Raw genomic sequence first — 15,754 nt, 5'->3', positions numbered from 1 at the left:
GCAGCAGGAATTCCCTCCCTCCAGTCACAGTTATTTGGTTGGGAGGAAGGAATTTTCTGGAATGTGGCAAAAAGAAAATAGAAGGAGAGACAGCAGGTTAAAATACTTTTAAAAACATTTTTTTTAAAAGTGTCTTTGGGCAAGTTAAACATTGCAAAAACTGCACAAAACATCACTTTTGAATGGAGATACTGAACCTAAGGCACACAAGCTTTCTGCCAATGAAACTAAACAGGGAAAAAGAGACATTCTAGCACGAGTCTGAGAAAAACCAGAAAGCAAACATGAGTTTTGTAGCACAATTCAACACGTGGCAGCAGGAGGGTGATGTTATAAAAACGCAATTAAACCCCAAAATACTCATCCGCGTCTGTCCCAGCGCGGGTCAAAAGCCAGCTAGACACCTCCCCTAGCAATTTACAAACGACAACCCCTAAAGTTCCGAGTAAGAAAGAGGAGGCTGTATGAATGTGAGAATCTGCACGTAGCATTCAGACTCGGGCTCTTAGAAAGCCAGCCCCTGACCGGCAGATGGCCAAAAGTGCACCGAAACATCACAGTTAAGGACGAGGCACCACCGGGCTGCTGCTCATCTTGTCACCGTTAACCGCACCGAGACCCGAGGATCCGACAACAGCTTTCTCCCAACAGGATGCTCTCGTTAAGGTAAATATCGACTCTTGAATCAAAGAAGATGGCAAAAGCTCGTCTGAATAAAAAAGTTTGCAGCCCTTTCACGTCAGCTATCATGTCAATTTGCGATTAATGGCCGTCTTTTTTCCACGTTTTTCTTTTTTTTTGCCGTACACCCCGTGACGACCGTTAAACACTCGGACCGTCGCTTAGTTACGTTATTCCACTACTAAAGTTGTTAGCCGGCTAAGCTAGCTGAAAACTAGCTAACCTGGATGAAACTTTGCACAAATGTTAATGTTTCTCGGCAGCAGCGGAGAAAACGGCGAGGCTTGACCGATTAACAGGCAGACGAACTAGCCGGACTCATTTATCCCGAGCGGAAAATAGCGAGAAAAGTAAACCCAAGCCTGAGTTTTTGCCAGTGAAATTAGCATCAATGGCATTCCTGTGCAATGCAGCGTGGGATGCTGCTGCTGCTGCCTTCACCCTGCTCCACATACAGTACACTGAATAACAACTCAAAACACTCGGGTTTTATTTATTATTTAAGACATTTTGTACATTAACAATCACACAGTCTGCCATAGTATACACCGCAATGAACCAGAGTAGGAATAAAAGCTAATATATTAACTTCAAACTTGTGACGTTACGTTTGTTTTTCCTTTACGAGATATGATTGTTGCTTTGCTAATTATCTAAAGTCATTCGGGAGTAAATAAAGGCATTAAAAAGCCCCCCCCCCCTGCTGTCAGTCAGCTTGCAGGGGTTACAGGCGGGTTATTGCAGGTAAGTACAGTCGGACTCCATTGGGCAGTGCTCAGTCTTCACATGAGCTTCCCCGGCGGGGAGGGGCGAAGACGTGGCAGTCCTCTTCCATCCACATCCTGTGATATCTGACTCCACAGCCTCTCTCCCTGTAAAAACTTGGAGGAGATAGTTGTGATGGAGGCCAGATTTCTCAGTGAAGAAGCCCCTAGAATAAAATGCAGACTGAGAGGAGAAGTCTAGCATTTGTTTAAACCTGTAGTGACTACAGTGAGGCTGAGGAGATGCATTGAATACTAAGTATTTAACAGTGATACTCGGATTTACATTTTTCTTGTGATAGCGTACAGTAATGATGTAACATATTGTAATTTTATCAAAATAATACAGGTTATTTTATTTATTGTTCTTTGCCTTCTTGCCTAGAAGGCTACATTTCCCATGTGGATACTGTGGATACATGTTTATGACACGAAAACAGCTGGATTGTCTTTATTATCTTCTTTGGCTAAATGACAGTTTAGTCATGATCTATCCAGCCACATGCCAATGGAAATTGTTGGATTTTGTACTGTAAGAAATACATTAGTTAGATTGGATAGTAGAAGACCTATAATCCCCACAAGTTTAAAGCATAAGTTCACCCAAAAATGAAACATTTTGTCATATTCTCACCCCCATGCTGATGGAAAGTGGGGTGAACAAACCATTTCATGGAGCTTCACAGCAGATCAGCGTTGCAGCATTCTCTTAAACAACTGAAGTTGATGGGGACTTTTTTTTATATATGTTAAAAAAACAAAACAACAACAACAACTGACACAACATAAATTGGCTCCAATACAACTCATCCAACATGAACTAAGTTTTCCATAAATCAGTTTGGGATCCAAGGGCTTCTGGAGATTTGGATTGTGCTGGGTGAGCTGTATGGAGCCATTTCTTTTACAGTTTCCTTTCTAAAACATCTACTTTAGTTTAGGAGAATGCTGCAACACTGTTTTGCTGTGAAGCTCCAGAAATGATTTAAGGACTACGAAACTTTCACCTGACTTTCCATCAGCTTGACCGAAGTGAATAATGACTTCAATTTTGAGTGAACTTATCCTTTAACCTTCCCCCCCCCACAAGAGAAAATACTCCACTCCTTGCAGCTTTTGGTATTTGTCTGTCCTACATTTAGATTGCACAAGTAACTGGTTCAGTTCTGGTCTCAGGGTTTTGTTGAAAGTCGTTCTAGGCAAAGTAGGAAACAGGAAAACATGCAGTCAGTAAATGAATAAGTCCTGTAATGCAGTGAACATCACAGCTTATTATCTTACAATGTAAGATGTTCTATGGGTGAATCAGTCCTTGCTAATGCCAACTGTGATCCTCTTCATCCACAATTATAACATGAGGCTACAAGGTGAAAAAGAGTCTCCTAATAAACATGTCTGAACAGAACACAGCACAATTTACACATAGTTTGAGAAGTTGGACGAAAAAACATTCAGGCAAATGTCAGGCAAAATAGCCTTCTCACAAATTGCCTCTCAGTGTCTGTGACAGGTTTAATGTTACATTGGCCTGGGGAATGTTTTGGAGCCCTCAGATGTCCTGTGCGCACAAACACTCTCACTACCACTCACTCTCATGTGTGGCATGACACATATACTTTCAGCTTTAATCTTGACATCACACTGCTACAACATTATAACAACAGATGCACATAAGCTGTCAGCCTGTCATTACAGTAATTATATTCTACTGAGTCTTTTTCCTGGAAAGCTAAGTGGCACAGGCATATTTATAGTGTTCAGGACTGTGTGGCACCACAGATTTTGGAAATACGGTAGCAACAGTTTGGGATAATGGTGATTTGCATTTCGCCTCACAGTTCCTACCTAAATATACTAAATAGATTTGAATTTAAAATCATTTTATTTATCTTTTTAATTGAATCTGCAGAGCAGATTCATTTTCCTTCCTGCCTGCTGCCTGCTACTTGACCTAAATTGAAATGTCATACGAAGTAATTCTTTTATTTTCACTGAAGAATTTTGGCAAAGTCAGAACCTGCCTGAGCCTGTTGTCTGCTTCCAGTCAAAAGGCGTTACAAATCTGCATAGATGCACGTTTCATGCATGACCTTTACTTTGCTACCAGGTGTATGTGAGCGTTTGCAGTGTTCCTGTGTGTGCAGTATGTATGTAATGGTTATTTACAGTGCTATTGACATACATTTACCTCTTGTGTTTATCCATTATTTAAAATAAGCTATAAAACGGACTAATACATCTTTTTTTGAGTTTGAGAAAGTATTTTGATAAGGCCTCAACTAAAAATATTGTTATTATCGATTAATCTGCCCAACATTTCCATAATTGTTTTGTCTGATATGATGTTTTAATTCTATAAAATACCAGAAACAGTAAGAAAAGGCTTTAAAATGTCTATTTTTTTTTCAGACCAACAGTCCTTTACTTAGAGATCACTTTAGAAAGATGTAAGACTAAGACAAGCAGGGAATTCTCTCATTTGAGAACCTATGTTGCATTTTTCTTGCAAAAAAACAAACAAACAAAAAGGCAATGAATTTATCACCAATATAGTTGCAATTATTTTTGTTAATTGACTTATCGATGCAGCTCTAAGCCATGTTTGATTTCAGGATGAAACAGAACCTGGGCGTATATGTCACTAAGTTAGAAGCTACCGTTATGGATTCTCTGAATGTTTGTTTGATAGTTCACAGCAAATTTTGCTTTACATCATTGTAGTCTTTACAGTTACAAATCAGTTAATCATTATGTATTATTCTCTGTACACTTGCTCTGACTTTAAGTTAAGTCTCCAGGTCAAGAATATCAGAGTAGTGTGAGAATTTGTCTTTTAACATTATAATGAGGGCCTTTTATCTTTGTTATGTCTGACCTAAGGAGAGTCTTGCTCAGTTCATAAACAACACAGTACTGTCTAGCAAGGCTTTTTCAAGTAGCAAGAGAAGAGCCTAGCTGTTCAGTTTGTTATCTTACTTGTGTTGTATATAAACTACATAATCCACTAAAGACACCCAAAGGTCATAGTTTCCTCATCTATGCTGTCTTGGTAACAAAACAGGCATTCCCATTTGGTTAAGATCCCTCAGAGACAGAAGAAATAGTGACGTGCATATACACAGCAGCTTCAGACTTGTGTTGGAATAATAAAAAACACTTTCCACGTCTCTTTCCTTTGTTGGTTGAATTGGATTTTTATGACAATGTGCTGCACAGAAGTTCAGGAATGTTCAACTTTGGATCTACTTTCCGTCCAGTTTGTTTATTTGTTAACATGATATCTCATGTCTATCTAATGTGCCAACAGACTTAACAAATGTAACACTTAGAAAGTTAGGCCATCCGCCGAAGAATGACTCATTTTTGGTGCAGATCAGGATGCAGGTGTTTGGATAGAGGAAATTAAAAAGAGAAGTAAAATTCTCACACAAGTATCCCGTGATGTCTATTGTTATGTGGTTTTTGATCCAGATCCAATTGCAGATTTCTGTTATTGCACATTTTCTTTTACCACAATAACAAAGATGTTATTGTCCTCGCAGGACTCCTCTGCCACTGACCAGTTTCATCTAAAATATATGAAAATGGGGGAATGCTCTTAAGATACACCTGACTATATGCCTGCATACATCTTCCTGGCAGTCTTCCTGCATTCTCTTCTAATTCTCTGTCTGTATGGGTAAATAGATCACAGTGCCACTCCTCACAGACTAGAAGCCCAGTAGTCGTTATGGCTGTGCCAGCTTCAAAGCCAAACCGGACACAGTGGCAGCAACCAAAGATTTATATTTGGCTTTGTGTGGTGGTTGTTAGGCTGCTGCTGTTTTCTAGGTCAAGACTCGCATGTCTGTATTTCCGAAATGGTCAGTTCACCTAAATCGCATTCAAAAACTAGTGAGATAGTTTTGACACAACTGTCGCTTAGACTTCTGCTCACTCCACAGCAACACGCCTCTCCAGAAACAAAGCTAAAATGCGCACAGTAGGTCTGTGGATAATCTGGTCATAAATGGTGCAAACAACCAGGTGTTTATTTCAGTTGGAAGGAGCAGAGCTGGAGAGAGTAAATGAGGGCAATCAGGGAGATTTGGTACAACAGGAGAAGTAGTAATCTGGATGAGTTGTAAAGTCTGGAATGTTTGATGTGCCTCACTGGGAGTGAGCTCAAGAAACCCAGGTGGTACATGACTAAAAGTGGAAAAAGGAGCTCCTACAGCCTGCAGTATTAATTTGTGGCTATTATATGGTTCTGACATGACAGTAAGTTCTCAAGCATCACACAGAGCCTTGACAGGAGTCACCATGGTTTGTAAGTAGTGAAGGAGAGGTTATTCTGAGGCCAGCACAATTTTGGTAGCACTAAATTCAGGAGACATGACATCCAGCTGGAACTAAGATTTTTTTAACAAGCACGATTTGGTTTTCAAGTTATTTTAACACAACTGACTAAATCTCTCTCTCTTGCTTTCAGGATGGAGCTGCCATGTTGGTGTTTATTGTTGCTGAGCTCCCTGAAGTCCCTCTCAGCCGGCAATGACTTCTACACCTCTATAGGTAAAACTAACAGGCAACACTTGCCACTCATATTGTAAATAATTGCTCCCTCTGCTGACTTCAGTGGTTCTTTTTGAAAAATGTTCATGTTTAACCATATGGAAGCAGAAAAAGTCATGACATTGTGGGATCCTTTAATGATCTGATGACATTAGTGAAGCTCTGTGCAATTTATCATTGCAGCTTTAAAGTTCACCGTGTCTGATTTGTGTCCTTCAGGCCAGATGACTGATCTGTTATACACAGAAAAAGACCTTGTCACCTCACTAAAGGACTACATCAGAGCAGAGGAGAACAAGCTTGAGCGCATCAAACAGTGAGTTTGTGGACCCAAAAAGATATTAATAGCATACACATACTGTAGGTGCACTCAAAACAGACACTTACACAGGTATCTGTACTGCACACAGTTCTTAATATTTGTGATACATGATTTCATATTGCTTGTGAATCATGGACTCCCTCTGGATTACCATCTTTATGTTAGGTGGGCTGATAAGTTGGATTCATTGTCAGCCACAGCCACACAGGACCCCGAGGGCTTCCTGGGGCACCCTGTCAATGCCTTCAAACTTATGAAGAGGCTGAACACAGAGTGGGGGGACCTGGAGAGCCTTGTACTCAGTGACACCACTGATGGTAAGGAAAAAGAAGGATTTTAAAATACTATGTGGCAGGGCTGCAACTAATGATTATTTTAATTGTTGTTTAACACTTACTATTAACACTATGATTATTTTCTTTATTAATCGATTAGTTTTTTTGGTCTTTGTGTCTGCTAACCAAATTTTATCGTATTTATCTTCCATTTTACTGTTTTGTTATGTACATACGTAATCATCTGAGTCTGTTATTCTCTGTCCTTTCCGGTCTGTCTCCTTCAGGATTTATTTCCAACCTCACCATCCAGAGGCAGCACTTTCCCACAGATGAGGACCAGACGGGGGCTGCTAAAGCTCTCCTCAGGTTACAAGACACTTACAGACTGGATGCCCACACCATCTCTACAGGAGACCTACCAGGTAAATGCCTACTTGACACAAAGTTTTTTTTTATCTCTAAGGACCTGTTGCTTTCCAGGAAGCATTCAAATTAACAGACATGGACAGTAGATAGCAGACCATGCAGTCCTTTACTCAGAGATATTCACTTTAGTAAGATGTAAGACTAAGAAAAGCAGCGTATTCTCTCGTTTTGCATTTTTCTTGCAAAAGAAACAAACAATGAATCAATGAAACAATGCCAGGTCTTTACTTGGTTTCTGTGTTGCATCTTCTATACCAATGTTCCCCTACTGTATCCTCTGCACACTAGGAGTGAAACACAAGAGCCTAATGACAGTGGAGGACTGTTACGAGCTGGCGAAAATCGCCTACTCTGATGTCGATTACTACCACACAGAGCTGTGGATGGCCCAGGCCCTGAAACAGCTTGAAGAGGGAGAGGAGTCCACTTTAGATAAGGTGACAGTGCTCGACTACCTCAGCTACTCCATCTACCAACAGGGGGATATAGAGCGAGCCCTGGAGTACACCAAGGAGCTGCTTGCACTGGGTGAGTCCCTGCACGCCTTCTGTTTACTTAGATAAGACTGTAATGATGCGGAAATAGCCTTAATTTTACCAGACACACAAAGACCCTTTAAAGAAAGGAGGGCACATCAGGATTGATTATCTAAATTGTTGGAATTAAGTCAGTCAGTAAATTAGATGAATTAGGCAGCAAATGAGACATTTACTTTGGTTTTAACCGAATGATATGCTTAACAGAGGCCAACATTTCCAAGCCACACAGACGGACCACAACATTCTCGACCATTTACATTGTTATGCCAAACCAAGCCATTACAAGTCTGAGAAGTTTTTTTCCACTCACAAAATGTTGTTTTAACCATCACAGTTAGATACTGATCTAACATTTGTCATGGTTGTTTAAACATTTGGCATTATACAAAACAGCCCCGGGGCCTTTCAGAGACGCAGGTAGAACTTCTTCTCCTTTTATTAACTGATGGTAGAGAATGTACGGTAATCAGAGAGTACTGAAGATGAAGAATTCTGGAACAGCATCTAAGTTAATTTACTTTTGGATGAGGTGAGACTATGTAGGCGCAAACGTGGTACATGTGTGAACTTGCTGTCAGAGGGGAGAGTATTGATACTGCAAAAATTTAATATTGAAACCATATATTCAGTATCAATATTTATTGATATTTGAATACTTTTGACAACACAACCAGCCTGCATCCAATAAGATTTGATCACAACATTTATAATCTTTATAGAGGGTGATGAGATTGCAGAGCATTATCTTTTCCTTACAGTGTGGGATTTGGATCACAGGTCAGGTCAATCCTGAAATGAGATTGCTTGAATGTTAAGTAAAAGTGACTGATCAGAGCACTTTATTATTACTCTTTTTTATTTTTGATGACTTGTATGATATCAGTTCTAGACTGTGCAGGGAAGCCTACTGATGCAGTGTGGATGGGAAGGGCTTTGATTTACAGGGTTGGTGGAACAGTTGGACAAGTCAGTCTAGTGTATTTCTGGTGTATTTCATCCTACCAGCCTCAATTTGGCACTTTAGTTTGTTGCATATTCTCTTGATTAATACTGTAGATGATAATAGATGCTGCAATACAATTAATCTGATTGTCTTGAAACATGAATTTGAAATAATATTCTGATGAAGCCTTGGCGGTGACCTTATACCACATTTTCCTCCAATTCAGCCCTTGAATTAATCCGTCCTGTTTGTACATCTTGTTTCTGAGAACTTTATACGGCTGGACAGAATAAATAGCATATAATCACGCCATGTTGGAAGCTCCGTTATTGTGATAACATGGGGTGTGATATTCTGAGGTGTAATTACTGTCGTTGTCACTATTTGTAATCACTACTATTATTTCTGTTGTATTTCTGGTCTCTCAGACCCAGAGCACCAGCGCGCCAAGGGCAACCTGAAGTACTTTGAGTTCCAGTTGGAGAAGCAGAAGAAGGCTGCAGGGGATGAACCTCCAAAAAAGGAGGAGCGAGAGAAAAGAGACACAACTGAGAAGAAGAAAAAGCCCAAAAAGAAGCCCACCTTTCAGCTGATCCCTGAGAGGAAGAAGTACGAGATGCTTTGCCGAGGGGAGGGCATCAGAATGGTGAGGGAGAGAAAGAGATACACAAAAACACAATTTCTAATTTACAAAAACACACCTTGGTTTCAACTCATTTGTTTTCTCCTTTCCTTTTCCCTCAATCAGACCCCCCGCAGGGAAAGCCGGCTGTTCTGTCGCTACTATGACAACAACCGCAACCCCCAGTTCGTGCTGTCACCCGTCAAACAGCAGGATGAGTGGGACCGCCCTTACATTGTCCGCTACCTCGACATCATCTCTGACAGTGAAATCGAGAAGGTCAAGCAGCTGGCAAAGCCACGGGTAAGCGATTCTAAGTAGTTTCACATAAAGCTCACATGATGCATGTATAAAGCTATATTGGTCACTTACTGTAATAGCTAACTGTGGTTTAGTAGGAACATACTTTCGTCTTTTAAGTTTCTGTTATGTAGTTTAGTTTGTTGAGGGGTGGAAGCTCAAAGCTGTGAGGTTGGTTGATGTGATGCTGCTAGCTAGGCAAGCACACATGCACACACATCTTTGTGTGTGTGTGTCTGTCTGTGTATGGGTAAATCATGTCCCTGGCTTCACAGCTACGCAGGGCCACCATCTCCAACCCCATCACAGGAGTGCTGGAGACAGCTCCATACCGGATCAGCAAAAGGTAAGGTACAGCCAGGAGACGCCAAGAACATGAGATATATGAGGGATCTGAGAGGGAGATAGTGGGATTTTTTTCCTCCTTCTTCCCTCAGTAGCTCATACCATTTCTCCTCTGTATTCCCGCCCGTCCGTATTATTCAGTTTCACCGCCCAGCCAAAGCGTAAAGGCTCCTGAGCTGAAGCACAGGATCCAGCTGAGAAAGATCAAAGCTTTACACTTTTGTAGGCTATTACTGGTTTATGGAACAAAAATAGTTTGAAATGTGCTGTCATTTTGGATTTGTTGTGGATACGTTTCTGCTCAGGAGTCTGCTACGGAAAGGTAACACAAGAAGATAGCGGATGGGGAAAATGTGTTACTTTTTCTACTAGTTGTTATTAACATAGCTGCCTTTGTGAGCCAAGAGGTGTATCAGAGGCACTCAATTATAGATTTTCAGAAATTTGCTTTCTAGCATCGCCTTTTGAAACACACTCTTGGGCCTTCTTAAGAAAAACTTTGACAACTAGTGACCGGTTCTGCCTGTTTTCTCTCTCCCTCTTTCCTCCTCTCACTTTCCACTCGTCCTCATGTGTGTATCATATTCCATTGTCCTTTTTCCTTCCTTTTTGTATCCTTTCTTCCCCAAACTCTGTGTCCTTCTGCTGGGGAATCTACTGTAGTTAAGGCGAGCCACGGTGCATGACCCTGAAACTGGGAAACTTACCACGGCCCAATACAGAGTCTCCAAGAGGTAAGGGGTCACAGGTTACTGCAGTGCGCTCCCCTCCATCCATCTCTTCGCCTTTATTTCTGTGCGCTAGCTGAAACACTCATTCAGCCATGCACCCAGTAAACCCCATGGAAAAAATTTAAAGAAGGAGCTACACCTGGAAAAGTAATAATAGAGGAGGTTTTAATTTGGTTTAAGTGAAAACTTCAACTGATTTCCACCACACCAAATTGAGCTAAAATATAGTTTAAACCAAGCAAAACTATCCTCTGTTGTTGCTTTTTGGTGTAGCTAAAATATTCTTTCTTCCTGCAGTTTACCCAGTGATTTAGGGATTTTCCTGGAAAATGCACAGTAACAGTAACAACCTGTTTTCTTCCCCTCTGCCATCCCTCCCAGGTTATTTGAGATCCAAAGCTGAATCTCAATTCCCCATTGCGCTTTCCAAGGAATGAATCTGTGTCGCGTTCTCGTATGAGCTCATTACAACTGCTGCGGTTCTACTTTCTCTTCTTCAACTTCCATATCAGCTTTAGAGATTGAGAAACAGAGTCTGGATGCACAGATAGATGTATGCTGCAAGTGTGCGGAGAGAGAGTTATTTTCCTGCCGTTACATTGTAGTTAAAAAGATGTTTTCACTGATAGATAAATCGCCTATTGTAGGTTAAACTTACATCCCACCCTAAAAATATCAGACTTAGCAAGCCACCAAAACCCCCACGTTTCTTTGGTTTTACTGTTCTTGGCAATTAATGTCAGGCTGCGTGGGTGTGGTGCCCCTTTGATGTGTTTGTATGCGTACGTGTTAGCCAGCATGTACTTCCATTTCAGCGAATATTAAGAGAAAGAGAGAACAGACAGACAGATGCACTCAGAAGAGTTTGACCGCTTTCTGAACTGGCTGCAAGACACATTAAGAAAACACAAGCTAATACATTTTAGCTCACATTTGGTCCAGCTTTCCTTCAAACTATTACTTATATCAACAGAAAAAGAAATGACTCATCACAGGTCATACATGCACAAGAGACAGTGGGGGGTTGGACTCATCTTGTAGGCTGTGAGAGGTCTCAAAAAAGAAAGCAATCAATTGTATCTTTGCTTGTGTTGGTATTGCATTGTATTTTCACTTCTATTTTAGTATTATATGTCGTTTTACAGTTTTTTAGTGCATTCTGTGGCCTTTTAATGGGTGAGCCAGACAAAATGCCAATTTGAATTTTACAATGCGGTCTGCAGAACTGAAGTTTTGTCATGCCTTAATAATTCACGAGAAGTGCCATGCTCGGTCAAGAGCTCATTTCATTAGAAGCCTTCTCTTGGACTGGGGTGTAACAGTGAGAATGAAAGGAGGGTAGTGTCAGCAGTTAAATCCATGAAAATATTTTGCCGTAGTCCTCAACCAGACTCTTGTGTCCACATTCTTAACTGCACACATAGTTTGAAATCAGTACAACCCTGTACCCTGAGCTGATTGGAGATTCTGAATGTTGGGCCGGTTTCCTATTTTTCATTTTCTTCATACCTCCACTTCCTCTTTTTCTGTCGTCTTGTAATGCCAACTTCGCTTTCGTCCAGAGCTTTTCACAGCATGTGTTCAGCATGACATTGGCCTGATTCAGAAGACATCTCTGCTACCCTCTAGTGGACAAATATGTGCCTCACTGACATACTGTGTAGGATTTTTCTCTTCTTTCTCAATTGTTGTGCTTTCCCTCCTGCGTAACAGCGCTTGGCTCACTGGCTATGAAGATCCAATGATTGAGACGATCAACCAGAGAATTGAAGATCTTACAGGGCTTGAAATGGACACTGCAGAAGAGCTGCAGGTAAAGAGTTACTTCATCAGTAGAAGGTGTGGGCGTTCAACACAGTTTTTTTTTGTTCTTCTTAGATTTTGATTCAAGTTTTTAAAGGCAAAACCTTTCTGAATTGTCAGAATTCTTTTATACATTACATTTTATACATTACATTTATAAAATGTACTCGAACAATCCCCTTTCCCCTCAAGAAGCCTCTTGTTTGTGTGTGATAGTCTGCTGGAAACCTGATCTGTACAATTGTGAGTCTTAAATCATTTTATGATTTCTGTAGGTTGCAAATTATGGCGTTGGAGGTCAATACGAACCTCACTTTGACTTCGGAAGGGTAAGACTTATGATTAACACAAGTAAATGTACATGTATATAAATGGACAGTAGTGTTAATATGGCAAAACAACCTGATGTTGACTCTCTCCACAGAAAGATGAGCCAGATGCCTTTAAAGAGCTGGGAACTGGGAACCGCATAGCAACATGGCTCTTCTATGTGAGTAAACTCCTAAAAACACCTAACGACCAATGTTATTAACTTTCAGTTCAACATACAAGGTGGCCAAACCATCGTGTCAGAAATGCTGGTGTGTCCGGCTTCACAAAATCATTCCTCAAATCCACAGCACCTTACTTTAAATTCTAATCAAGATCCTGATGTTTTCTAACGTACTGAATACTTCATGATAGGTTTCAATAGTTCTCTGATTATAGAAATCATTAAGCTTCAATGAAGTGCTGGCACTAGCAGAAAAATAATGACAGTAATAGTGAAATAAATGATTTGAATTCACTTAAAAACTTTGAAAATGATGTCAAAGATTGGGCTCGTTTGGTCAAAATCATTTCACTAAAACATGTTTGTCCTTATTTTAACTTAGGAAAAAGTTTTGTTGACTTTTACTACACTTACAGCCTGTCCTTGTTCTGTATTAATTTTGAACACTTATCAGTCAATCACAGTCATTCCTCACATGAATGTACATTGTAAACAGTTTACAATAGTGTATGCCATGTATACTGTAGCATATATTAAAAGAACATGTTGCTATTATTACTCTGAAAGCAACCACTAACAGTAAAAGAGCAGATAGCTATTTGAAGTGCCTGAAGGAATCTCATGAGCTTTTAACTTAACAAAGTTGGGGGAAGGTTTATTCAAAAATGAGACCTTAACCAGGCAGGACACCACATGGTGCAGAGTAAAATTTAGTCCCTGTGGTTTAAAAAGCTGTGTATAAACGGAGCCAATGCAATGGGTGAATGAGGCTCACCATAAATCTTCACCTTTGGTTTTGGTCAGGGAGACACCCTGGTATTACAAGAGGGACTGTCGGTCATGTTTGCTACGCTGATGCAATAAGGAGGATGTTATATTTACTTGAATGAGGAAAGATGGGACAATCGCCATTGAGCTTTCATAATAGAGACGACAGAATTATTGGACACGATGGATAAAGTCTGACTTCTCTTTGCCTCTTTGTCTGTATTCCAGATGAGTGATGTTGCAGCCGGTGGAGCCACAGTATTCCCAGATGTTGGTGCAGCAGTTTGGCCCAAAAAGGTAAATGCTCATGTTCCACCACTTATTATGAAACATTTTTATCGACTAAGTGGCTGATTTGGCCAGATCTTATAGCCAAATGAATGCTGTAATTAATTAGTATAGAATAGAATAAAAAGTGTAAAATGCTGTGCTGTTGTTTTCGCCATTCGGTGAGGAATAGTAACACACACACAACACAATCTGTCGTAAGTAACTGCCCATTTGTTCATTCCTGTCATAGAAAGAATGTTTTTCATTTTTCTTTTTTTTTTTCTTGTTTACACTTTTCAGAATCTTACTTGGGGAATTAATTTAGAAGCCCGATGCTGACATTTACCAGCTGTTCCTGGAGGGAACCACTGCTAACCTCTGCTGCCTGTTGTTTGTGTTTATATCAGGGCTCTGCAGTGTTCTGGTACAATCTGTTTGCCAGCGGGGAGGGAGACTACAGCACCCGACATGCAGCGTGTCCAGTGTTGGTCGGCAACAAGTGGGGTGAGCTCCTCTTTGTCTGGTTCCCTGTTAAACCACCCATAAATACCTGAGTAGACATCTCTTGCTAGAGACAATTTAAATTTTAAAGGCATTTTCATCTAGTGTCAGAGTGAAACCTGGTTTTGAATTTATAAGTTGTATTATTTCTTTCTCTTTAGTATCAAACAAATGGATCCATGAACGAGGCCAGGAGTGGCGGCGACCTTGTGGCCTAAATGAAACTGAATGATGGCCCCCCTCTCTCTCTCCTTCCTTGTGAACCACCCAGGACCAAAGAACACTGCTGCAGATGATACATGGGGTCCAGATAGCTCACTCCCTCACTACAAAAACCCCCTTTTTTCCCTCTCAGCTGTTCTGCTCTGAGTCCAGAGATTGTTTGGGTTAATGTCAAGCCCCTTGGACAGTATTAGCATCGCTGTGACAGATAACACATTCTTCAGGTTGTCGGACGGTTTGGAGAAATACTCCCATGTGTCCTTCATTGAACTCTGTGTGAACTCTACTCTGTGGTGAGGTTATCTTTCAGGAGGAACCAGCTTCCTCTCGGTCCCTTTGGACCTTAAAGTCACAGTTCACCTTTTTAATTCATCGTATTCCTTTCATTTCTCTGACAGAGCACATTCGGACTGTGGTTTTTTTGAGAAAATAAAACATTTTTCTTTTTTAACATTTTGAACAACAGGGTTGCAAAATGGCTTATTATTCATAGTGACTTTTCCATATGAGGCTCATAGAATTTCTCTATTTGCTTAATTTACATATGGTAAGAATGACTCAGCACATAAAAATGGCCAGACCTTCCCCTCAAAGAAGGAAAATTGGACCACAGTCCAGGATTGTGTTTTGGGTGAGAAATAACACACTTTATTCCGATGCTGCACATTTTCCACATATCACAGTGCCTCAAAGTGTCTTTTTTAAGCTCATCTGAAAGGTCACACTATGTTATTTGTTGTACTCGAGCATTAGATGTGACTCCTGGACACAGTTACATGCATCTCGATTCTACATAAAATTTACTGTTTCTCACGTTTAACTCATTCATCACAGTGTTGTGAAGGACCGAAATGTCCATGAGCTGTCAGAACAACAAAGTAACAATAGCATATGAACACTATTAAATGTAAGAGTGGATACACTACATTGTGCCATGACAGGTTTAAATACCCAGTGTTTTTTTCTTTTAGAGTGAATGATTGTGGTGGGTTTGTAACATTGTCAGTGGTAACCTGTGCCTTTGAGAGTAAGAATAAATAGGTTTTCCAAGGAAGAAACATTTTATTTATATGTCCCAAGCCAGTTTTGTGTCGTTTTATTTTGTCTCAAATGAAAGTCTGAACTTGTGTTTTTTTTCTACAATAAAGACTATTTTCTTGATCTCAAGTTAATAAACTGTCCTGCTGCAGTT

At 40.4% G+C, this 15,754-nt stretch overlaps 1 protein-coding gene across 2 annotated transcripts; it reads left to right on the top strand.

Annotated features, from left to right (window-relative positions):
• Window positions 1-430: 430 nt before the first annotated feature.
• On the top strand, window positions 431-15,727 carry p4ha1b (prolyl 4-hydroxylase, alpha polypeptide I b). 2 transcript variants are annotated; one of them, XM_084375306.1, is made up of 15 exons: window positions 431-666; window positions 5,917-5,999; window positions 6,219-6,315; window positions 6,487-6,638; window positions 6,884-7,021; window positions 7,314-7,553; window positions 8,936-9,153; window positions 9,256-9,432; window positions 10,438-10,508; window positions 12,219-12,318; window positions 12,584-12,637; window positions 12,733-12,798; window positions 13,798-13,866; window positions 14,247-14,343; window positions 14,502-15,727. In XM_084375306.1, the coding sequence occupies exons 1-15, from the start codon at window positions 653-655 to the stop codon at window positions 14,570-14,572; spliced, it is 1,647 nt and encodes a 548-aa protein (XP_084231432.1). In that variant the 5' UTR covers window positions 431-652; the 3' UTR covers window positions 14,573-15,727. The 2 variants fall into 2 exon arrangements, with proteins under 2 accessions (XP_084231432.1, XP_084231431.1); XM_084375305.1 differs by lacking the exon at window positions 10,438-10,508 and adding an exon at window positions 9,705-9,775 and having other exon boundaries at window positions 442-666.
• Window positions 15,728-15,754: the final 27 nt, after the last annotated feature.

The sequence above is a fragment of the Pagrus pagrus genome (genome assembly GCF_965226575.1).
Source record: "Pagrus pagrus genome assembly, chromosome: 15".
In the NCBI taxonomy this organism is placed as follows: domain Eukaryota; kingdom Metazoa; phylum Chordata; class Actinopteri; order Spariformes; family Sparidae; genus Pagrus; species Pagrus pagrus.
The sequence above is the reverse complement of the archived record's forward strand: the minus strand, read 5'-3'. Positions and strand labels throughout refer to the sequence as shown.